This window comes from Bombyx mandarina, chromosome 07, assembly GCF_030267445.1.
Source record: "Bombyx mandarina strain Sakado chromosome 07, ASM3026744v2".
In the NCBI taxonomy this organism is placed as follows: Eukaryota; Metazoa; Arthropoda; class Insecta; order Lepidoptera; family Bombycidae; genus Bombyx; species Bombyx mandarina.
In genome coordinates, this window is record NC_143214.1 from 12,646,971 (window position 1) to 12,672,814 (window position 25,844).

The 25,844-nt window shown below is 38.9% G+C and overlaps 1 protein-coding gene across 3 annotated transcripts in view; it reads right to left on the minus strand.

Annotated features, from left to right (window-relative positions):
• Positions 1-16,241: 16,241 nt before the first annotated feature.
• Positions 16,242-25,844, minus strand: part of nab (NGFI-A-binding protein homolog) — a 54,914-nt gene continuing 45,311 nt past the window's right edge. Inside the window, exons 6-8 of one of the 3 annotated variants that reach the window (XM_089728870.1) lie at positions 24,129-24,184; positions 22,348-22,423; positions 16,242-21,330 (exon numbers count right to left, since the gene is read on the minus strand). In XM_089728870.1, coding sequence (XP_089584996.1) covers positions 21,190-21,330; positions 22,348-22,423; positions 24,129-24,184 — 273 coding nt within the window. In that variant the 3' untranslated portion in view covers positions 16,242-21,189. Of the gene's footprint in view, positions 21,331-22,347; positions 22,450-24,128; positions 24,185-25,844 lie in introns of those variants that run through there. The other 2 variants (XM_089728871.1, XM_089728872.1) reach the window with 2 other exon arrangements.

Genomic DNA, 25,844 nt, shown 5'->3' on the forward strand with positions numbered 1-25,844 from the left:
TTTTTGTCTGTATTTCGTAAGGTTATGTAATATATTACTAGCGATCAGCCATCTATAATCCACGTGGTATTCAGATATGGAAAGAATCACGAAATTGATCGGCAATATATAACGAAGGTTATCAAGAATAAACATTCATTGAAATTAATATTTATCCAACACATTTAGAGAAAATCGAAAATAACACAACTTATTATTCTAAGCAGTACAAAAAAACAAATCGAAATTGATAAATAAATATCATATACATGTAAAGAAAGTGTAATTTCATTGCGCGCGAATTTTGGCGCGATCGCGCCCTTGGAAACGGAGTTTAAGTTTAATGTGAAATGTTAGGAAGGCAGCTGTTACGGATATGAATAAAGTAAACGGTTCCGAGAAATTGATTTCTGTTTAGAATTGAGGAATTAATCTATATATATATAAATGAATTGCTGTTCGTTAGTCTCGCTAAAACTCGAGTCGCTAAAACGGCTGGACCGATTTGGCTAATTTTGGTCTTGCATTATTTGCGGAAGTCCAGAGAAGGTTTAAAAAGTAGATAAATATGAAAATGCTCGGAAATACATAAAAATAACAAATTTTGTTTTTCCTTTGATAATATGTCCCCCGTCGAACGAATTCCTTTTGTTTGTTTGATGTTTATTTTATACAAAAGCACAGGTCTTTTATTTATCGATTGAGGCACTACAAAGTCTGCCGGGTCAGCTAGTTCACAATAAAATAAGATTTTAAATCGTCGTTTCTTTCTTTTAACAGGCGCTTAGTTTGTTTTGTTTAACAAGTTCTTCGATGTGGAATCGCATTTAAAGGAATGAAATAATTAAAACTAAAATTATAAACTAACTAGCCGTACTCGCCCGTTTCGCTGGGCATTTAAAATTAACATTATTATTTATTGTCATTATTATTAGGGAGTCCAACACTCATATAAATATTAAGTACATGTATTTTCTACATGGATACCAAGTTTCAAGTCTATTGGATGCATGGTTCAGTAGTTATAACGGAACATCCGTAAAAAACACTATAGATTTATATATTAGTATAGATGGATCTTAGGATGGCTGTGTCAGCGCGCAATAAATAGCACCAGATATTTGACATATACCTGAACTGACTTAATAGAGGAGATGACTACCAATTGACTTGAAAAATTTGTCGGTAGAATGTCGCTAGAATGACGAATAAACCAAGTATCGTGTTTATTATAATGGATATACCCATAATTGCTCGCGTCACCGTCACAAAAATCCCTCAAACACAGCCCACTGAGTTTCTCGCCGGATCTTCTCAGTGAGTCGTGTTTCCGGTCCGTTGGTAGATTCTGCGAAGCACAAGTTTTGCTAGGGTCAGTGTTAGTAACGTCCCAGGTTAGAGTCCCGTGAGCTCACCTACTCGTACGGTGAATCCAGCATGACCCCTCGAGGTCACTATAATAGGTTTGTTTTTTTTTTTTTTTTTTCCTCAGGAGAAAATCGCCGGATCCCCACCCGCGCGGCAGGTGGGGTATGTGGGAGTTGAACCCACTAAAAACTCCTGCCGCTCACAACCGGCGCCCTACCTCGGACCGGGCCGGAGCCCAGTCGGGGCTATTGAAACGGCGGGACAGGGTTGACGCAGAGCACATTACATCCATCCCACCGTCCCACGGACGCCGGACCGGTGGCCGCCAGCGACACGACCACCGGTTCCCTCGTTCAGCGGGCCGAGAGCCCGCTTTGATGGCGCCGCGTTACACCTTCCCCCAGAGCGGTCGGGGGAACGCGGTCTACCATCACCCGGCTTCCTATCGCGGGTGAGCGTGCCAAGCACGCCACCCCACGTCTGGGTCTCTCCCCGCACAAAACGGGTGGGACCCCTAGCTCTTAGGGGGCCAGGTCACGGATACGACCCCGGTCCCGACCCCCTGCTCGGCGGCGGCGGGTTTCTGCGTAGTGAGGAGAGCTTTCCCTCACTCGCCCCGCCGCCTCCTTCTGCGAGATGGTGCACTCGCAGAAGTCGAGCATAGCCTTCCATGACTCATCGCTGCCAAGCATCGACGCCACGACGCCAGGCAGCGACAAGTCAGGTCCTATCTTTGCGACCAGGACACGGCGCTGCACCTCCCACGCGGGGCAGACAGCGAGCGTATGCTCCGCCGTGTCCAGGTCGTGTCCACAATGGTGACACCTCGTCGTCGGCTCAGCCCCTATCCGGCGCAGGTACTTCCCGAAGCATCCGTGCCCGGTCAGCACCTGCACCAGACGAAAGGTGAGACGTCCTTCGCCACGATTCACCCAGTCATCAAAGACCGGGTAAACCGCCTCGACGGTCCGTAGCCCCCACGTGGGGTTGGCCAATCGCCTCGACCACGACTCGAGCACGGACCGCACTATAATAGGTAGGAAAATTTTTGACAAAAAGTGCCCTATCACATCTATACTAATATATGTATAAATCTAGTGGTTTTTACGGATGTTCCGTTATATCTACTGAACGATGCATGACTTGAAACTTGGTATCCATGAAGAAAAAACATGTACTTAATTGATAGGCTAATATTTAAATGGGTGTTGGACTCCCTACACCAGTTGCGGGGGCGTTAATGATGAGAATCTTTGTGGGGGTGAGAAATAATAATATTAATTTTAAATGGCCAGCGAAGCGGACGAGTACAGCTAGTTTTTTATGTTATCATACATAACGAATGGAATTTTCGTTTACTTATAACTTACTGGTGGTAGGACCTCTTGTGAGTCCGCGCGGGTGGGTACCACCACCCTGCCTATTTCTGCCGTGAAGCAGTAATGCGTTTCGGTTTGAAGGGTGGGGCAGCCGTCGTAACTATACTTGAGACCTTAGAACTTGTATCTCAAGGTGGGTGGCGCATTTACGTTGTGGATGTCTATGGGCTCCAGTAACCACTTAACACCAGGTGGGCTGTGAGCTCGTCCACCCATCTAAGCAATAAAAAAAAAAAAAAATAGTTTATAATAATCGATTCGTAATCTGCAGAATCCGTCGGTTCTTCACCGCGAGTCTAGTTTATTTCCGGAGTTAACTCATCTAATAGTTTCTATCATGATTTGCCGATACATAAATATATCCATTAGCGGCTCGCTTCGCTCGGGTCTTTAACAAAAACTTCAACGATATTTGCCGTTGTTTTTTTAAAATAAAAGAACACTTATTGCGGCATAGCTATAATAATATTGGAACGAAATTCCTTACGGCAGGCTTGGAGGGGATAGGGATTTTGCTGCGCGACCGAACTGAAAAAAATGTGATGGTAAAACCGTAAGAAAAAATCCGTGGAAAAAATCCGTGGAAAAAAGTGCGTGGAATAAAACCGTTAAATGAGACGTGTGCAGGCGCGACAGTCGCATACACAAGAGAGTAGTGTATAATACCTTTCTCTTTCTCCCTCTTTCTTTTCGTTCTCTCATCCATTCTCTTTCTATTTTACGTAATTTATTATTTCCTAAAATACTGAATTTCCTAAATACTTTCCTATACTTAAATAAAAACTAATCAGCAAAATTTAAGAGAAAAATCAAGAAAACCTACATAAAATTGAGCACGATTTTTTTTTGCAAATTGTGTCGATTCTACATTAGCCGAAGGAACTTCGTTCCTACCTGGTGTCCCACGACACCACATCATTTTTTTTTAGACATATGCTGTCACGTCGCTTTTTGTAAATAATAATATGTTCTACAAAGTCGTAGTACATTATTTTACTCTATAATCAATAGTTTTCGCAGCGCATGCGATGTAAAGAATATTTTAGGTAATTTTTTTACACCTTGGGTTACATTATTGGAGTTTTAGTAAGGATCCCTAATTTTTTTCAAATTTTTTTATAGCCTATGTCACTCGGGAATAGTGTAGCTTCCAAACAGTGAAAGAATTTTTCAAATCGGTTAAGTAGTTTCGGAGCCCATTCAATACAAACAAACAAACAAACAAATCTTTCCTCTTTATAATATTAGTATAGAAAAACCATACAAAACGCATTTCCAAGTGGTTTTTCTTTTACCCTACATATTCGCTCTAAAGGGGCTATTTCAGCTACGCGCGGACGGGTGGGTGAGCTTACGGGCTCAACCTGAGAGAATTTGCTAACGCTGGCCCTAGCAAGAGCAGTGCTTCGCAGAATCTACCGCCAGATCGGAATCGTGACCAACTCCGGATCCGGCGAGAAACACAGTGGGCTGTGTCTATGGATTATTCCAAGTGGTCCTACCACCTTACTGGTGCCAGAACCTCTTGTGAGTTCGCGCGGGTAGGTACCACCACTCTGCCTATTTCTGCCGTGAAGCAGTAATGCGTTTCGGTTTGAAAGGTGGGGCAGCCGTTGTAACTATGCTTGAGACTTATATCTCAAGGTGTGTGGCGCATTTACATCGTAGATATCTATGGGCTCCAGTAACCAATTAACACCAGGTGGGCTGAGAGTTCGTCCACTCACCTACACAATAAATAAAATAAAAGAGAATCAAAGTCCCTCCTTAGAGACCCATAAAGAAAATTTAACTAACATCAAAACTTTTCAATTGCGTAAGCGTATAAATAAAAAAACGAGGGGAAATACTGCTGTAGCTAAATTATTTATCGCACAAAACGCCGAGAGGTAGCGAAACCAGTTTAACCAGTCAAAATAACATCTTTTGTAATGTGTTACGTGCGCGTCCGTGAACTTCTTGAAGTGGATTTGCGGTTTTTTAGCGTCTAACGTTTATAACGAACGCAAATAACATATCGGTGCTATGAATGCGATGTACCTAGAATCACCAGATCTGATGAGTTTGTCAAAGAGAGCTTAAACGTGTCACCGGTGGAAGGGGCTTTATGGGCATTTTTAAATAGAGTTGTCGAAGGTAGAAAAGAGTATCTAACAGTGAATGGGCAATACTGGAGCGCAATCAAACTGATGTGTGCCGTTGAGGATTCTTAAAACCTCGTTTGAGAAAAGACACGTCAGAGCTCTCAGCCGTGAAAGTCTATTCGTGGCGGAGTTGGAGGGAAATATATATAGAGAAAAAGTAAACTTAATTGCCTGTCGACACACAATAATTTTACAACGGGTCGGAGAAGTGCCGTGATACAATATCAAAGACGGTAATTTGTGGTGAAGTATTTAAAATTTAAAATTGAAATCATAGATTGGAACTTCAGCGAAAATTAATAAATTAAGACGCTTTCATTGATCTTGGGAGCAATCAGAGTTACACTAATATAACTAAGTAACCTACTTACCTTTTTTCTTCTCTGACTTCCTTTTCCCTCCAATCCGCGTCGTCTTCACAACCACTCTGTGTTTATTATTCGTCGTTTCATATACTTGATCCGGTGCATAGTTCTGACCGTAAATTTGGACTCCGCTTACGTTGTGGATACTCCCGCTTTTGTAATTCAGGTAATGGCTGTGATGCGAGCCTCCTGGGTACACGTACTGATAGCAAGGCCTAGAAGAAACCCCGTGGTCGTGCCACTTCTTGCCGTAATACGCGCACGGCGAATAGCTCTGCTCATAGCCGTGGTGGTGAGCGTAGCCGGTGTTGTAGCCATGGCTGTGGGCTGGCTGGCTGTATCCGTGCTGTTCGTGCCCGAATAAACTCTGGAAAAGAGCGTCCAGCGCCTCATAATACTCCGGCGGCTGTGTAGGACTCGGAGGCTTGTAGAGAAAAGGGGTCTTAAGACATTTGTTGTTGTTCTGCGCTAGTATTACTAATACAGGGAAGCTTTGTATCAAACCGCATATGGTGCTCTCCTGAATCGTCATTTCTACCAGAATCCAATGGTCCGGCCAACGGTAGCAACGTTCCGAAAACCAATTGAAACTAAATCCAAATGTGAAAGTGTAATCGTTTTAGTAAAATCAGGTTATCTATAAAATCGGTAATTATTTATTCTTTTGATAGATCACGCGAAATTATGTTGGGTTGAGCAATGTTTTTTTTTTTTTTGGATTTTCTGTGGAAGTGCGATTTTGTAATAAAAATAATTGGATTGTAACGCAATACGTTGTTGGATTAACCCAAATTTTCGTCGTTATTAATAATGCATACATCCTGTTTTACCAGAAATAGGTTTGACTAAAACTCGACGATCATTTGAGAATGTAATTCTTTGAATCATAAAACAGTAATTCTTTTAGTTCGGTCAACGATTGAAACTCTTCCATAGTTATAGTAGATTCAAGGTTTAAAATAATATCCTGTTTTGTTTAGTTATTAATATTGCTGTATGGATAGAGTTAAATCGGTTTCCCAAAGTTTTCTATTGTATTAAAACTATTCAACAGTCACTAAATGAAAAAAAAAAAAAAATTATAATATAATCTGTGGACAATAAGTCAAGAAAACGGCACAGAACTTTTTGGTCTTTCCCTAATTAGATTTAAATAAAATAGCATTTGTTTATTCTTCGCGGTTTTCTTTTGGTGGCTTTTATATTATATTTTTTTTAAATGTATTTCTTTAATAAATTGGTGGTAGGACCTCTTGTGAGTCCGCGCGGGTAGGTACCACCGCCTTACCTATTTCTGCCGTGAAGCAATAATGCGTTTCGGTCTGAAGGGTAGGGCAGCCATTGTAACTATACTGAGATCTTAGAACTTATATCTCAAGGTGGGTGACGCATTTACGTTGTAGATGTCTATGGGCTCCAGTAACCACTTAACACCAGGTGGGCTGTGAGCTCGTCCACCCATCTAAGCAATAAAAAAATAAAAAAGTGAATAGATAAAATTAGTATACGCTGTGATTTGCTTTCATAATAATAAGCTAGTACAAAATACTGAGCGACAACTAATTATATGCACCTCACTGCGCACGTGTAAAGGTCTGCCTTCAAGACCGGAACAACGGTTTTCCCGTAAAACCGGAATGCGATAACAGGATGTTGGATTAATCTCTCAAAATACGAAACGTATCTCGGCCGCATTCTCTAGAGATGACAACCAATACATATTTGACAAGTGCATGAAACAAATGGCAAGGTTACGTACCAAAATATTTTTTTGATATAAAAACTTTTTTCGAGTAATTTAATAAGAATGCGCCTTTCGCTGTATCTGTGACGTGCCTGGCATTGACCTAATTTTTGATTTTGCTACATTAATTTTAATTTAATTTTCAGATGCCTACTTACTTATTGTCTTGTGTTTATTTATTTAGTTATTGTCCTTGTTTGCTTTCAAATCGACCTTCAGCTTTATCATTGAATGCTAATTTTTACTGGTGGTAGGACCTCATGTGAGTCCGCACGGGTAGGTACCACCACCGCGCCTATTCCTGCCGTGAAGCAGTAATGCGTTTCGGCTTGAAGGGTGGAGCAGCCGTTGTAACTATACAGAGACCTTACAACTTATATCTCAAGGTGGGTGGCGCATTTACGTTGTAAATGTCTATGGGCTCCAGTAACCACTTAACACCAGGTGGGCTGTAAGCTCGTCCACCCAACTAAGCAATAAAAAAAAATCGCTTGATTTTGATATTAAAAATAAAATCTATATATTAATACGTGAAGCAAAAACTTTGTATCCCTTTTTACGAAAATTGCGCGAACGGAGGAGTATGAAATTTTCCACACTTATAGAGAACTAGCGACCCGCCCTCGCTTCGCTTCGGAAACATTAAAATACAAATGAAACAAAAAAAAAAAATTAAAAAAAGTAGCTTATGTTCATCAGGGACAATGTCGGCTTCTAATGGAAAAAGAATTTTTCAAATCGGTCCGGTAGTTTCGGAGCCTATTCGAAACAAACAAACAAACAAATATTTCCTCTTTATAATATTAGTATAGAGTATAGATATAGAGAAGAAGTGCACAATGCTAATTTTTTTTTTAAATAATGCATAAAAAATACATTAAATCAATAAAGAAAACATTACACACACTACATACCATGTATTTGACACACACACGCATGCATACTATTTATTGTCAAACTTTTGTTCTTGGCGTATGTTGTCAAATTGAGAATAGATTAAATATTGTTTGCCTTTGTTAATATTTTTATAGTATAGTCTTGGCGAAATTTGTGATTATAAAAGTATAAAATACAATCATAATAGTGTACAAACTTACAATTCCAATTAATTGTAGTTGAATTTCGACTACTGCGGGACCTCTAGTAGAATTAACGTTATTAAAACTATTTTTACGGTTTAAATTAATCACGTGTCTATTGCCGTGTTTATTGTCCTTATAGTATTTCCAAAGTTATGAATACTTTAAGGTTTTCGTGGTGACGAACTTGACATTAGCGTTCAATAAACACCACGCATGAATCATAAAAGAAAATCGTTTATATTAAAATTTTACGTAATTTGTGGAGTCGTGTTAACGCAATAGTCACGTCCTTGGCATTATCGATGACCATACGAACTGTGTGCTGTTCAAACAGCAAGTGGATTTGGATCGAGAATGGCTTATAAGTAACAACGCATTATAACAAAATGTATTGACAGCGAAAGTTCTAGAATATTCATTTTAAAATTTTATTTCAGTGCCTTTAAGCTTCATAGTGTTCGTATGAAGTTTTATTTTATTGCTTAGATTTGTGGACGAGCTCACAGCCCACCTGGTGTTAAGTGGTTACTGGAGACCATAGACATCTACAACGTAAATGCGCCACCCACTTTGAGGTATAAGTTCCAAAGTCTCAAGTATAGTTACCACGGCTGCCCCACCCTTCAAACCGAAACGCATAACTGCTTCACGGCAGAAATAGGCGGGGTGGTGCTACCTACCCTCGCGGACTCACAAGAGGTCCTACCACCAGTAATTATGCAAATTATAATTTGCGGGTTTGATTTTTTATTACAACAATGCATTTATTACATTACAACAACGTAACAACGCATTATAACAAAATGTATTGACAGCGAAAGTTCTAGAATATTCATTTTAAAATTGTATTTCAGTGCCTTTAAGCTTCATAGTGTTCGTATGAAGTTTTTTTTTTATTGCTTAGATTTGTGGACGAGCTCACAGCCCACCTGGTGTTAAGTGGTTACTGGAGACCATAGACATCTACAACGTGAATGCGCCACCCACTTTGAGGTATAAGTTCCAAAGTCTCAAGTATAGTTGACTATAAGCTATCTCATATTAAGTTAATGTGAACTTGTACTAAATAACGTGACGTCAATCTAAAACGTTAATCTTTTTTGAGTTAGCGGACGGAAATGACGATGGGTTCAGGCTCGGGGTCATGGAGAAAGATAGTGGGGGCCTTTGGCGTAAGAAAGGACCAAATTTAAATTAATGCTAGCTATACTAGTACCAATAAATAAAAATTTACCGGTCACTAAAATAATTAAAATGTAAATAGGAACATAAAAAAAACGCAATAACCTTTTCTATTTGCCAATTTTTTTTATTTTAATCAAATTAATAGGCAAATGTCTTAAAATTATTGTATTACGTTCTATTTCATATGGGTCAAACTAAAAAAAAACGGGTTAAAATATTTGCGATGTAGCGGAGAACTTTGCGAACTTTTTTCGAACTTTCATTTTTGCCTATAATGTTTTTTCTCTGATATCACTGCCGTGCGTTGCAAATCTGAGGCTTCATGTCTCACGACACAATATGTATATGTATGTATACATTTTAGAGTCTAAACTTTTTTATAGTCGTACAAAATCTATTCCCGCTACACTATTCTGGATCACGCGATAACGCTTTTGATCAAACGCGACTTAGTGTTGCCACGAATAATCCTATTTAAGGTAAATACGCCGCATATTTGTTGCATGCGCCACATTTCCGAGATCCGCTTTAGTTTCTAAGATACAACGAATAAAATCAACAATGAATTTAGTTTTTATTCGAAATATACGTGCTTAGGCATCTCGATTCGCAAGGTTAAGCGCGTAATAAAGAATTTTATAACGACTGGACGTAATTCCGGATTTATTGCGAGTCAGCGCGAGCAGCTAAAACTGTCCGGTTTGATTCTGCCGGAAACCAAGAATGTTGACAGCTCAGTGAACTCTTAATACCAACTAAGGTAACTTGGACTGTTAATATCATGTTAACTGTAAAAACAAATAATATAATAAATAAATAAAAATAAAAAGCCTTTTATTTCTTGCATTTTAAAAAAAGTGACATTACGAAAATTATAAAAATTGTTGATAATACATTAATAATAATAGATACTAATTATGATAGAATTCTTAATAATATACCGACTGGCAATTAAGTTCTTTTCTAATGGCTCTGATATTGGAGAAATCATCATTACTTGGTATGCATTTAGTTTCCTTTAATAAGTGGTGGCCCGGAGGCCGTTCCAGTTCCACCAGGACAGGTGGGTGAGCAAAGGCTCAGCCAGGAGGGGTGGGATTAGCTAACAGCTGCCCGAGCGCCTCCGAAAGAGACCTAATGACTCGAGAGTAGCTACTTCGCGGATGGTTTACTACCGGATCGGAATCGCGACCCGCTGAGATCATCCGGCGAGAAGCTCATCGGGCTGATGCATGGGTTAGGTTGCACGTCGAACTCTTTGTCGAGTTCGACGAGTACAGTTACGGGGATCCCTAAGTCTGCTCCTAGTGTTAGAGCTGAAGGCGTCTAATGCAAAGGTTATCGGATCTAGTGAATCCGTAAGGACGTGCTGCATTTATTTCTGAACACATCCATTGATTGAAAAGTACAATATCGTAACCACAGAATGATCGTTACCTTTAGAATAGAAGTGGCTTAGCTAAAAAAATTTAAAATGAATTTTATACTTTGAACGACTTATAAACATGTGTTCTATCTATTTATAAAACTATTAAAAAAAAAAAAAAATGATGAAATTTAAATTTTAGGTAGAAAAGGACAAAGTAAACTTTCCATTTCTTTTAAATCAAGGGTTTACCTTTACGCATAGCTTTAAGGTTTTAAGGCTTAAAGTCTTAAAGTATTAAAATCAAAACGGAAAAATTACATTTTTTCGCGTTTATCAAAAAATAAGAATTTAGGATTTTAGCCATTTCAATTCTCAACGTGCGGTATGATAACCTCAAAAATGCGTTAGGACTCCCAAAAACAAACACTTATCACGACGATGTAACGTGTCTGATTGAACGAGGAAACCTTGATACGTTTAGGTCGCTCTGCCCTTTATGTTATTACGAATACAAATGAATTAGTCATTTGATATGAAGGGATATCCTTCACCGCCTTGCTTAGTTTAAGTTCATTCACCTTGACGTTAATGTGTACAATCTAGAAAATATTTTAGGTATAACTAGCTGGCCGCGTACCTCAGTAGCGAATGAAGAGATAATAATTATAAATTAAAAACACTTTTACAGTTATTCTCGTGTTTCCTATTTTCATTATATTATTTCAGATGTTTAGAATGCTTTACTTTTTTGTGGCTACGTATAACTAAGACTTGTTCGTTGACAATGAACTTGACGACTAAGGTCTATCTATATATTAATACGTGAAGCAAAAACTTTGTATCCCTTTTTACGAAAATTGCGCGGACGGAGGAGTATGAATTTTTCCACACTTATAGAGAATACAGAGAAGAAGTGCACAATGCTAATATTTTTTAAAAATAATGCATAAAAGATACATTAAATCAATAAAGAAAACATTACACACACTACATACCATGTATTTGACGCACACACGCATGCATACTATTTAATGTCAAACTTTTGTTCTTGACGTCTGTTGTCAAAATGAGATTAAATATTGTTTGTCTTTGTTAATATTTTTTATAGTGTAGTCTTGGCGAAATTTGTGATTATAGAAGTATAGAATACAATCATAATAGTGTACAAACTTGCAATTCCAATTAATTATAGTCGAATTTCGACTACTGCGGGACCTCTAGTATATATAAAAAAGTTCTCGGCTTTCAAGTCAATTGTAAAATTGATTTTAATTATGTCTTTCACTCGCGAAAAACGGAGTAAATATTGTAAATTGATCGCTCAGAGGGAATGGATTATTGTGTTTTGTTATTATGAGTCATGTATCTCTTATAATCGATACTAAATTGAATGCCCGAACTTATCTCGTCACAACGCGACTTATTAAGCAATTAAGTCATCACAATTCAAACAAAAAAACCCGGGCAAACACATTTGTATAAGTAAACTTATGGACTTGCAGTTAGAACGTATCGACTAAATTTTAATATGCTTTCGGATAAGCGCTTTAAGTCGTCGTGGCCTAAAGGATAAGACGTCCGGTGCATTCGTATGCAGTGATGCACCGGTGTTCGAATCTCAGGCGGGTACCAATTTTTCTGTTGAAATACGTACTCAACAAAATATGTTCACGATTGACTTCCACGGTGAAGGAATAACATCGTGTAATAAAAATCAAACCCGCAAAATTAAAATTTGCGTAAACACTGGTGGTAGGACCTCTGGGAGTCCGCACGGGTAGGTACCATCGCCCTGCCTATTTCTACCGTGAAGCAGTAATGCGTTTCGGTCTGAAGGGTAGGGCAGCCGTTTTAACTATACTGGGATCTTAGAACTTATATATCAAGGTGGTGGCAATAAAAAAAAAAAAAATTTTTTGCGCTGCATTATTACTAATTCATTACGTAGCACCTTAAGGACAAAAATTACATAAATTACATTACATATCGCTACTGTGTATTCAGCGAGCGATGTGTAATTAGTTGAAACATGTCAAAACGGAAGCAATATGTAGTTGGAAACTGATTCAACCTTTGACTAGCCTTGCTTGCTCATTCTTAATAAAATCCAATGACTTCAGAGAAATGATGATAGTTGGCTTGTATGCGGTGACATTGACAAATTGAGTATTAATTAAAATTTCTTTTACGTTTCAATGAAGATTTTAAATTACTTTTTACTGTAGTATTTTAAGAATATTTTAAATCGTAAAAGTAGTTTTAATAATGTTTACGAGTTAGCTCAGCGCATCGACACTCGTCAGATAAGACACTATCGATTTCACTATCGGTAAATTCATTTGACTTCCTAGAAATAATATTTGGCTTGGCCTAGAGAAGATTTAACTGAATTGTTCTTCGGAAATGAAGCAACACTCTCTGAGTCACTCATTTGTAAATGCAGTCAAAAAAACAATGAACATTATCTCTATATAGGACGGTTTTTTTAACCTAGTCGCTGGTAGCCTGAGGGGCTATTTTAGCTATTCAAAGACTTATAGGTAAGTTCACGGACTCACGAACACCGACACCGAAGAAAGATCGCTAACGCTTGCCCTAGCAAGAGCAGTGCTCCGAAGAGTCTACCACCGGCTTGGAATCGCGACCCATTGAGAAGATCCGGCGAGAAACTCAGTGGCCTGTGACTATGGGATAGTTGGCACGTCGAATTTTTCAACGAGTTCGACTAGTACAGTGCTTGGAGAGCTTAAAAGCACCGAGAGTTGATCCGCAAGATCCGAGAAGACTTGTTACGGGCGACGGTGGCTTTGCTTTGCCCCATCGCTTGTGTCGGATATTTAGTTAGCTCCGATCATGATAAGAAGGTTAGCTTTTATTAACTTAATCTGTATATCAATGATATGGAATGTTTCAACGTAATTTTCACCAAATTCAAAACGTCCGATTGACTTTTACTGGTGGTAGGACGTCTTGTGAGTCTGCACGGGTAGGTACCACCGCCCTGCCTATTTCTGCCCTGAAGTTTCGGTTTGAAGGGTGGGGCAGTCGTTGTAGCTATACTGAAACCTTAGAACTCACTTCTCAAGGTAGATGGCAGCATTTACGTTGTAGATGTCTATGGACTCCGGTAAACACCAGGGGGCAGTGAGCTCGTCCACCCAGCTAATCATTTTTTTTTTAATTGAAAATTTGCAAACGTGTCACGGCCGATGACAATACAATATTTTACAATATATTAATACGTGAAGCAAAAACTTTGTATCCCTTTTTACGAAAATTGCGCGGACGGAGGAGTATGAAATTTTGCACACTTATAGAGAATATAGAGAAGAAGTGCACAATGCTAATATTTTTTTTAAATAATGCATAAAAGATACATTAAATCAATAAAGAAAACATTACACACACTACATACCATGTATTTGACGCACACACGCATGCATACTATTTATTGTCAAACTTTTGTTCTTGATGTCTGTGGTCAAATTGAGAATAGATTAAATATTGTTTGTCATTATTAATATTTTTTTATAGTGTAGCCGTGGCAAAATTTGTGATTATAGAAGTATAAAATACAATCAATACATAACATAATAATATAACATAACATAACAATAAATAACAATAATAGTGTACAAACTTACAATTCCAATTAATTATAGTCGAATTTCGACTACTGCGGAACCTCTAGTTTTTATTAATTTGGCTCAGGTATACTCCTGATTAGGAACACCAGGTGAAAATAATTATGAATTGCATGCTATTTGAGTGTTACATAATAATATTTTTAGAATACATTATTCGATGTGTAATTTAAATTAATTATTAAACTAATATAAATTGATTATTCAATTATTATTAGAACACCGAATCTATTTAAAACAGAAAGCCAAAAAAAAAACAATAACTTAATTTTTTAATTAATGTAAATTGATTATTAAATTATTATTAGAAAACCGATTTATATAAAATAGAAATAAAAAATATTCCAATGCCAGGGTTAATGATCTTCTTGGCGTGACATAGCTTATCGGAAGACACTTCGCAGAGGTCGCAACCCTGAATGCTGAGGATACACGAAGCATGAGGAAGAATGGAGCTACTGCCTACTTAATGTTACTAATGCCGACTGATAGCGAATAAGGCATGTATTGCGATCGAGAACCCACTCATGTCCTAGTACCATAATCGACTATAACTTTGAGAGTGAGGCTATGTTGTGGTTTCGTTCAATAAGTACCCTACTGTACCCGTAATTCGTGCATGGTGTGGCGGTAGCCATTATAGAATACAAGATATTTGACTGAGGCCTGAATCTCGTTTACAATATTTTAATGATAAGCTTGCATATATACAAGTTCCGAACAACAACATTCGGACCTCCTGACTGAATCTTTGCTCGCCCACATGTCCTGGTGAAACTGAAAAGGCCTCCAAGCCACCGTACCTAATACTTCAATTATTAAAAAAAAAAAACATTGGGACCGTCGGTCTACCGAGCATATCACCCGCTACATTAAAGATCTTCCCTTCGTCGTTATCCCCATAATGGTAACCCAGTTTAGAGGAAGAGATAAACCCAAGAAGAAATGGATGGATTGCGTGAAAGACGATATGTGTAAGAGGGGAGTGAGCGAAGAAATTGTATATGATAGAGGAGTATGGAAGGAGAAAACATGTCGTGCCGACCCCTAGTGACTGGGAGAAGGGCAGGAGACTGATGATGGTGGTAATCCCGTTTTTGACTGAAGACAAAAAACAATCGTTGAGTCAGTAGTATTAAAAGATTTGCTCACATTCCTGTATGCAGGATGTATTTAGTACTAACAAGTGCGTTTTATAATTCTGCTCGAGTGCATTGAGGTCAGTATGACGCTTACTTTTATACGTGACCTAAATAACGGATATTGTTTTAAAAAGAACAATTTTCCTCTTATTTTGCATTACTCTAAATGTTTACTTAATGCGATGTTAATGTTACGCGATATTATAGAACAGGGGCTCCCAAACTTATTTTGTCTACTGCCCACTTTGAGAATAAATTATTTTTAGCGCCCCCATTTTTTCACCTACTTAAAAACCGCTATAGCGAGAGCTCAGTCGGTGTCTAAGAGTGCTTCTAAATGAAATTGTAAATCGCCTCCCAAGCCTCTATACAACGCCCCCTTTTTTCTGGGTCACTTAACCCCCTTTAGGCCTGCAGCGCCCACAAGGGGATGTTATCGCCCACTTTGGGAAAGGCTGTTATAGACGTTAATCGTCCAACCCATGTCCAAGGTATTTGAGCGCTACCGTATATATATTTTCTAATTAAAATTAGATTTATTTCGACAACGAGTCTTGAAACCTACGAGCCCAGAAACCTACAACCTGCTATAAAATTTAAACGAAATATGGCTTCCGCAGAATCGAGCAGTATAATACCAGCACTCAACAATGGACGGTAGTAGATTGATAAGCAGAAGATGCTACTACCACTAACGGATGCTATTAAATTACTGATACTGGCAAGAGGAAATTAGCACGCTAAGACAGAAGAAGGACAGATTATACACTATGATTAAAATCACTTTCACATCATCACATCACATCATTGAGATCATACATCTAAATAAAAAAATAAAACTTTATGTATTTATTCTTTTATTAAAACACAAAATGTATGTACAAAATTTATTACTTCTAAAATAATATAATATGGCTTCCACATATATGTTTTATACATAAAATATACAATCTTATGACTATAGATTAAAGATATGTTTTCAATAAGGTACCTTAATAGATTCTATCATCAAGTCATACCAAATAATTATCTATCTGAAAACAGTCGTTTGCAAATAACCAAAACTATTAATTATTTTAAATAATTTATTACATGGGAAGTTACATTTTGGATTCAATGAAACTTGAGACTGACACAGATAAGTAATCCGATATTATAATCTGTGACTAGTAATTTTAGCGCGAAAAACTAATCACTAGAAAATAAAAAAAATATATAATAAAAGTGAACTTCATGGCATCGCAATCGTCTCAGTTCCAGAATAAATTTTCCACGGATGAAGCCCGCATGAAAACTGTTGGAGACTACGGGATCCATTTTTTTTGTAACATCACAACCTTCATATCTGACGCTAACCACGTGCAGCCCACTGCGACTAATTTGGTGAGAATTCACTAATGCATACTAATGTTACAAAAGCATAAGTCGGTTTATTTGTCACGCTTTCACGTCTAACTACTTTAGTGATCATCGTTTAATTATGCCAATACATTATTCAACCCGACTGTACAGGAAAGGGCATAGGGTACCTTTCATTCACAAAAAAGTACTACTCTAAAATATTGTTATTATCGGTAGATAGCTGGCCAAATTTCCAAATTAATCTGACGTATTGAAATTAGTGAAAATTACGTGGAAATATTATGTTAAACAAATTATAAAAGTCCAGCTAATGAAAGAGCGTCATTGCCGAATGCTTATTACTTAAAAATCCTTGCAAAATCGATTTGCGGCAGATTAAGTATGTCGTTTGGTACCTACCCGTGCGAAATCAAAATATCTCTAGCACCAGTGATCCCGCATACTTCGGAGTATTTCTCATGTGTCCGGCTATTGGACGGGCCTAGTATTTTTTTTTAATTTTTTTTATTGCTTATACGTGTGGACGAGCTCACAGCCCACCTGGTGTTAAGTGGTTACTGGAGCCCATAGACATCTACTACGTAAATGCGCCACACACCTTGAGATATAAGTTCTAAGGTCTCAGTATAGTCACAACGGCTGCCCCACCCTTCAAACCGAAACGCATTACTGCTTCACGGCAGAAATAAGCGGGGCGGTGGTACCTACCCGTGCGGACTCACAAGAGGTCCTGCCACCAGTAATTACGCAAATTATAATTTTGCGGTTTTGATTTTTATTACACGATGTTATTCCTTCACCGTGGAAGTCAATCGTGAACATTTGTTGAGTACGTATTTCATTAGAAAAATTGGTACCCGCCTGCGGGATTCGAACACCGGTGCATCGCTATATACGAATGCACCGGACGTCTTATCCTTTAGGCCACGACGACTTCAAAAATTAATAATAATATAATACATTACGCACAATATGCGGCCGACATGTTAGAATATTAATGATCATGGTGTTTTAAGTAAGTAATTATCAGTTATGTTACGTAATATCAAAATTACTGGCTTTTATAGCTCAATTAGCAGAATATTTGTCAATAAATTGGCGGAGTTAATGACATAAGTCACGGGTGTGCTACTGTAAATAATTCATATAAAATAATTCAAACTTCTAATTGGTTATATGCAATCGAATAATTTAACCTACAAGGCAGTGTGTGGATTCAAAACGCATGCAAAAATGTATAAAAAAAAATGTTATATTGAAAGAAAAAAAAAATTTTTATTGCTTACCTGGGTGGACGAGCTCACAGCCCACCTGTCGTTAAGTGGTTACTGGAGCCCATGGACATCTACAACGTAAATGCGCCACCCACCTTGAGATATAAGTTCTAAAATCGCAGTATAGTTACAACGGCTGCCCTACCCTTCAAGCCGAAACGCATTACTGCTTCACGGCAGAAATAGGCAGGGCGGTGGTACCTACCCGCGCGGACTCACAAGAGGTCCTACCACCAGTAAAAATTTAATTAAGATATATAGCTCAGGCTTAAAATGTAAGTGCTGCGTAACTACGAATTAAACAAACGGGATATAGTATTAGACATTATTGTTCTTTAGCCCGAGATAATTAGGTGATTGAAAAAAAAAAAAAAAAGGTAGAGAAGGAAAGGAATGACAAAGATTACGAAAAATATTATTTTCCTTTCTGCTATTTCAAAAAATACAAAAATTAAATACAGTTCATGTTCAAAATCATAATGTATCAGTCACTAGATATGTTCAATATGTGCTAACGCAACTCTAATTTTGCGCAACAAACGCTAAAAATGCACAAAAAAAGTGCGCGCGTACAAAGTACACATGTCAGAAGTGAAACTTTTATGGCGAACTAATTTATAAGTCTTGCTTATATTTATACAAATCTAAAACTTTAGATTTCCGAGACTTAGAGGAAGGGAAAAGGAAGATATGTTCCCGCCAAAAGTCTGTCAAATGTCAATCTCAAACCTCAGTGTTGACAGTCACATTATGTTTAGATTTCTAAATTGTAAATGACTAATATTTTGCCAATTGAATTGACTAATTTAATTTCATGCTATTTGATTAATGTTCCAAATTCTTTTCATTTCATTTCCTATTAACATTTTTCACAAAAAAATTATAAAATATTAGGCTGTATGGTATGATACATTTGCCTTTCCAGTTGGAAAAATACAACAACTACTACTACTGACATTTGACAAGTACTTAATTTCAATAGTAGTTTGATGTCACTTCCGTTGCATACCTGCGTGACGTTCTGTAAAAATTTTACCCCCATGCGCCTAAAGAAGTTTCACTTCAAAAATAAATTCTTGTAAACACAACTGGGGCGTCAGAGAAAATTCAAATTTTCAGTGACAAAATAAAAATCTACAGTTTTTTTTTAAAGAATATCATCGATCGAGAAGTTAAAAAACTGACACTAAGCACACTGTTGTTAGTGTACCGCGAAGTTGAGCGCGCAATGTAACGCGTCATTCTATTTTATTGTCCTGCTATTGTCACTGGTCTCTGGTTGGCTCTACACGCGGCTTATGTTTGATTTCAAATTTCTCTCATACATAACGCATTTCCCTTAGAAGTATCCATAAAACATATTTTAAAAATCAAACCACCCTCATTAGGCACCCTCATGAGACTCGCGATCGGACGTCGAGCAATCACAGCAATAGTGAAGGGATCATTCTATGATAGCATTCGCGGTCTGATGTCTGATGTCTCCGGCGACCACTTCGCACCAGGTGATACATGCTACGGCTCGTTCACCCATCAATGTATTAAAAAATACATTGATCATTTGATACATTGTTTAACCATCTTTATGAAAGTGACGTTCTATAAGTTGATTGAGGCGGGTGGGACCAATGACCGCGCGTTGTTACCCGCTCTTCACTGGGCTTCATTTTATTATTGTATAATAAACACAGGCGTGATATATGTGCTATTTCTACACAATCATAATCAAGGAGTGACAGGCTATTTGGTTTAAGCGACATTTCACTGAATACGCGACATTTATCTATTTAATTAAAGGTTTTTAATTTATTTGGTATTAGCATCATCAACAGCTCGATGTTTTTAATTTAACTTCAATTAAGTTTACTCTATTCAAGTATATAGCTGGTTTTTTTTGCTGTTTGGATATTTGTTCGAAATTTTAAAATTTAAATGGCTCTCCTGTTAACTTACAAAAATGACGCCTAAACCCAATACCCTTTCACCCCTCGTTAAGTGAGGTGAGTCTAATTCACATTTCGTCGGCGCTGCGAGTCGTACGACTTTCGATTTATTTATCTGCTACTAATAAAAATTAGAGAAGCTATCCAACCCGTTTAGATATCAACCGTATTCATTAGATACTGAGATTCTTTCATTAATTATCATCTAATCAATGAAGTGGCAGTGGGCAGGACACATTGCTCGCGGAACAGATGGCCGTTGGGGCCAAAAGGTTCTTGAGTGGCGACCGCGTACTGGGAGACGTAGCGTGGGTAGGCCTCCCGCAAGGTGGGCCGACGACCTATTGAGGTTCGCGGGGATCCGCTGGATGCAGGCAGCGCAAGACCGGTCTTTGTGGCGAGGCTTGGGCGAAGCCTATGTCCAGCAGTGGACGTCCATGGGCTGATAGAATAGAAAAAAATCAATGTTTTTTCGAAAATGGCGGAATTAATTCAAAATGAACATGTTCCAAACAGCTACCATTTTTTTTTAAATTAAATATTTCGTTGATATTTGTCCAATTACGTGGTCTTCTATCACTACGTGCCGCGGACGGTCGACCGACAGAGATTCGCAAGAAGATTGTGGTCGGCAAAAATTCGGTTCCAAAATGTACCGTAGGTTGGGGGGAATCGGGACCCTTTCCAAATCCAACACAAATTTTCTAATGGTTTTCCTTAGGGTAATTAATACCAATAAAATTGAGATTAAAATCGTTTCGAAGGCTTAAATTTTTATATACGATGCGTTATTATACATAGTTCATTACAAAATATACACGAAAACTGATAAAACTAGCTTGACCCGATTCACCTTAGCTTTGGGGTGAATCAGGTTACGTATGGGGACAATAGAGTATTTCGATAGGGCTGGCACTATTTAGATGATATGTAGGTACCTAAGTTTAGGTAATTAACTTTTTAATATCTTTAATGAGTTACAAAACTTTGATGACCAAATTAAACTATTTAATATCCTTAACAAAGTCAAATCTAACAACTCAACAAAAGTATTGTGACATCCCAGATTTGTCCCTATTCTAACTCTAGTCTCTATTCCCCCCAATCTAATGTATTTAGCATTTAAAGTGGTTCGATTAGAAAATGTCATTTGTTTATTCGAACGTCAAATTATTGAAAGTTGCGGGTAGTTATAAGGCATATGGCGTGTCAGTTGGCGTGGTTGGCGTCCGAGTGGGGGCGTGGGAGGGGGTGCGCGGCGGGGTGCGCGGGGAGCAGCGCGGGGTTGGCCACGGCGATGATGCTGTCCCCCCGCGCCGCCACCACGTGCGGCCGCGTCTCCTCCAACTCCTGGATACGTTTAGTTTAATATCAAAGTTAATTCAACGAATTTAACTGGTTGATGTACTGGTGGTAGGACCTCTTGTGAGTCCGCGCAGGTAGGTACCACCGCCCTGCCTGTTTCTGCCGTGAAGCAGTTGTAGATGTCTATGGGCTCCGGTACCACCAGGTAGGCTGTGAACTCGTCCACCCATCTAAGCAATAAAAAAGTAACCTTTATTATTATTCTAGATTTATTCTAGTTATTCTAGGGTTACTCTAGATTCACCGAACTAGTAGGTGAGCTCACGGGGCTCAAACCTGACGACGTTGCTAACACGAACCCTAGCAAGAGCCGTGCTTCGCAGAATCTACCACCGGATCGGAAACGCGACCAAAACCTTGTTTTCCTTCTAGACCATAATAGAATATAACCATTGCGGGTTCCACTATAAGCAGAGAAGGGGAACAAAACCCATTTGCCAAACAATAATAATGATAATTTTGCAAAAAAAATAAGTGTAACGGCTTTCACGTTAGCCCGGATAGATAAATAGTCACCACCCTGCATACTTCTTCCGCTAAGCAGTATTGCGTTCCGGTTTGAAAGCTGGGGGGCGGGGGAGAGGGAAACAGTAATACTACACAATTGAGACTCCGATATAAGATCTTAAGATTAGTGGACCGTATTATGCTTATCAGTTCTAGTAACCGCTTAGCACCAGATGGGCCGTGATCTCATTCACCTACCTATTACAATAAGAAATAAACAGAAGCTAAAACTAAAATCTAGTTACTGTTAGTGAAGCTCAAAGTTAGGCAATGGCAGCTGTCATTGACGATGTCCATGGCTAGCGGCGACTATACAATATGTTATCATCATCATCATCAGCACACAGTCGTCTACTGTTGGACATAGGCCTGCCCCAATCCACTGAGCTCGGTCTTCAGTTCTTATAAGAGACAAACTCCTCTCCTGTTCTCTGTCCTTCTCTCTCTCTCCTACAATATGTCAGTTTTTAGTAAAAGAAGAATAAAATGACTCACAGGAGGAGGAGTGCTGGTGCTGGAGTACGAGCACCTGGAGTCAGCGTCATCGCTTTCTGCTTTAACGCCCCACCAACTAGAGAAGACACTGCGTCCTAGATTCTATTTCATTTCGAGGCATGAAAGGCGACATTTTTGCTTAATACGCAAAATTTATCTTTGTTTTATTTATTTATTTATTGCTTAGATTGGTGGACGAGCTCACAGCCCACCTGGTGTTAAGTGGTTACTTGAGCCCATAGACATCCACAACGTAAATGCGCCACCTTGAGATATAAGTTCTAAGATCTCAATATAGTTACAGTTTGTAATTAAATATCAATTTCATTTGGTATTAGCATCATCGAAGTGATGTTTTGAATCGAACTTCAATTACATTTACACCAATCAAATAGCTGAAGATGTTTTTTTCATTATTTATTTACTGGTTTGATGACTGATTTACTGATTTATTTACTGATTACTGGTGGTAGGACCTCTTGTGAGTCCGCGCGGGTGGGTACCACCACCCTGCCTATTTCTGCCGTGAAGCAGTAATGCGTTTCGGTTTGAAGGGTGGGGCAGCCGTTGTAACTATACTTGAGACCTTAGAACTTATATCTCAAGGTGGGTGGCGCATTTATGTCGTAAATGTCTATGGGCTCCAGTAACCACTTAGCACCAGGTGGGCTGCGAGTTCGTCCAACCATCTAGCAATAAAAATATTTTTTTTTTTTTTTTTTTCGAATTTTATACTTTATATAGCTAGTAGCTCTCCGGGAAAGTTTCAAAAATGTCACTTAAGCCAAACAGCTTTTCACCCCTCGATTTCTAGGACCGTCAATTTAGATTTCGGTTGGGATCGGAATCGCGACTCACTAAGAAGATTCTGTGATGTTCACAGGTCAGTGAGTTTTTTAACTTCTCGATCGAGTAAAAGTTAACTCAAACTTGTATGGAGTTGGAACGTTTGCTTACGTTTGCCGCTAGGGGCGCTGTTCCAAATACAAATTTGAGTTAACTTTTACGCGATCGAGAGCGTTAAAAAACTTGCACTACGCACACGGGTTGCACGTCGGAACTATTCGTCGTGTTCGAAGTACGACGAGAACGGTGGTCTCCGGGAGTCGGGGAATCGGGGAGGCTTAAATAGCTAAGGACCAGACAAGACATGTTTGGAGCGACGGCCATTGAGTGGTACCTCGTGGCCTGAGTCGCCAATGTAATAGCCTCGACCACGATAAAAGTGTTATATCTTGTGGCGTCGCTTTTTCGAAGAACCTCTCAATAACCCACTATTACTACACTTTTCAACTTAACTGATGGTAGGACCTCTTGTGAGTCCGCGCGGGTAGGTACCACCGCCCTGCTTATTTCTGCCGTGAAACAGTAATGCGTTTCGGTTTGAGGGGTGGGGCAACCGTTGTAACTATACTGAGACCTTAGAACTTATATCTCAAGGTGGGTGGCGCATTTACGTTATAGATATCTATGGGCTCCAGTAACCACTTAACACCGGGTGGGCTGTAAGCTTGTCCACCTATCTAAGCAATAAAAAAAAAAGGAAATAAACTAAATAAAATAATTCGTATAACTTGGCACCTAGCGTTCCTTCGAAAAGTCTCTAGTACTAGATACTAAAAAGAGCTTCCTTCGTCAAATCTTAACCGCGCGGCTGCGAGCTTCCACATAAGCTGTTATGTTATTTACAGAAAATGAAATTCGTCAACCGTCGTCATGTTCACTCGTATGTACCTAGATCAGTAATTGACGCTGTCAATGTCACTAGTCATCGCGCCTACCTGTGGTTACAGTTCCTGGTGACGTCCGGACTGGCGCCCACCCTCTCTTCGCTTTCCTGTTGGCAGAAATCGTCATAATAAATCCCAATAATCTGAAACCTATAACAAACAATGCCGATCACTTAGACCATTAGATTTATTTCTGCCGCTAAGTCAGGCGTTCCAATTTCAAGCGTAGGTCGTTAAGCATTACGTTTGAGGCTTCGATGTCACGACTCAAGACTGCGGTCTCCACTTGACACGAGGTGGGCCGTGAAATCCTTTGCCCAGCTGCAGATATGGAAATAAACAGACTTTTTGGCGGGAACGCGAGGAGCGAACTTGTGTGAATCGTTTTATTTTAGTGTTTCTTTAGGTTTAAATGTGTAATAACGATGGTTTATAAACTGTTTAGTATCTGTGAAAGTGTACAAATGTGGGAAAACAACACAAAGCCGCTGGACGTAGCTTCTCGGGATCCTCCAAAAAGTCCACTGAAAAAGTCTCAGTAAATAACCACCATTTTACTGAGATTATATTTCATCCTATATCATCTCATTTCATTACATGCCAATTGATTAATGTTTAAAATTAATCAACTTCATTTCATTTCGCCCCATATTATATTTTTTCATAAAAAAGAATGTAAGAGATTAGGCTGTATGATATGTATCATTGCCTTTCCAGTTGGAAAAATAGAATTGCTACTGGAACTATACATCGGCACGTAATGTAATGGACATTTTCAACACAATCCAAAAATTAATACCCACAGTAAATGTCTCTGAGTTATATGTTACTGTAAAATATAACGCTATTAAATAACGCTGTTTTTTGTTTTAAATTTCGGCAACTGAAATATAAGTGAAGTGTTTAACTTTAATTAAGCATCATTAAGTACAAATTACAGCATGCTTACTAAGTTATAAAATTGAATCGCTACTCACCAGTTCCGCATACAAGCTTTATCGTTCTCAAATTAAATACAAAGCGCTAATTAAATGTCCTGAAGCCGTTAATACGTTATCTACCTGCTTTTGTTTTGGTTATTAGTTTTATATGTGCCTCAATATTTGGGATCGTCCTTTTCTCCTATCTATTCGCTCTTAGTGACCGGTAGGTGAGGTCGTGGGCTCAACCTGAGGGAGTTTGCTAACACTAGCCCTAGCGGTCTGGGCCCGTCCACACAGGGAAGTCGTACAGCCAACATTTGGTGGTGGAAATAACCAATACTAGTACGGTTCAGCCGCTGGTTTTTTGCCTTAGAAGGCTGCGAGCATACGACCCAACTGATGGTTATTACTCATCACCGGTCTAAGACACCAGCAATGCCCACCACTGAGGACTTTCCGCAAACCTTTCAAGAAAGACATAGGGCACGAATACTTTTTTTTTAGAATTGAAGGGTTACTGGTGGCCCGGAGGCCTTTCCTGTTTCACCAGGCCAGGTGGGCGAGCAAAGGCTCAGCTAAAGCACGAATACTGTGGAGGGAAGTCGATCCAGAAGTGGCTTGAACTAACCCAGGAAACATAATGCCGATAAACGCGGCGGGTCCACACTCCTCAACGTGGTGGGATGAAGTCTGCTCTACCGCTACGAACTCTTTTCAAGTCTTAATCAACGTGTTACACACATGTGATGTGTTTTAATAAGATCATGACGTCACTGCGATGGAGTACCCAGTCCATTGCGTAATATAAAAAATGGTTAAGTTAAGTTAAGGTCGTAACTTCGAC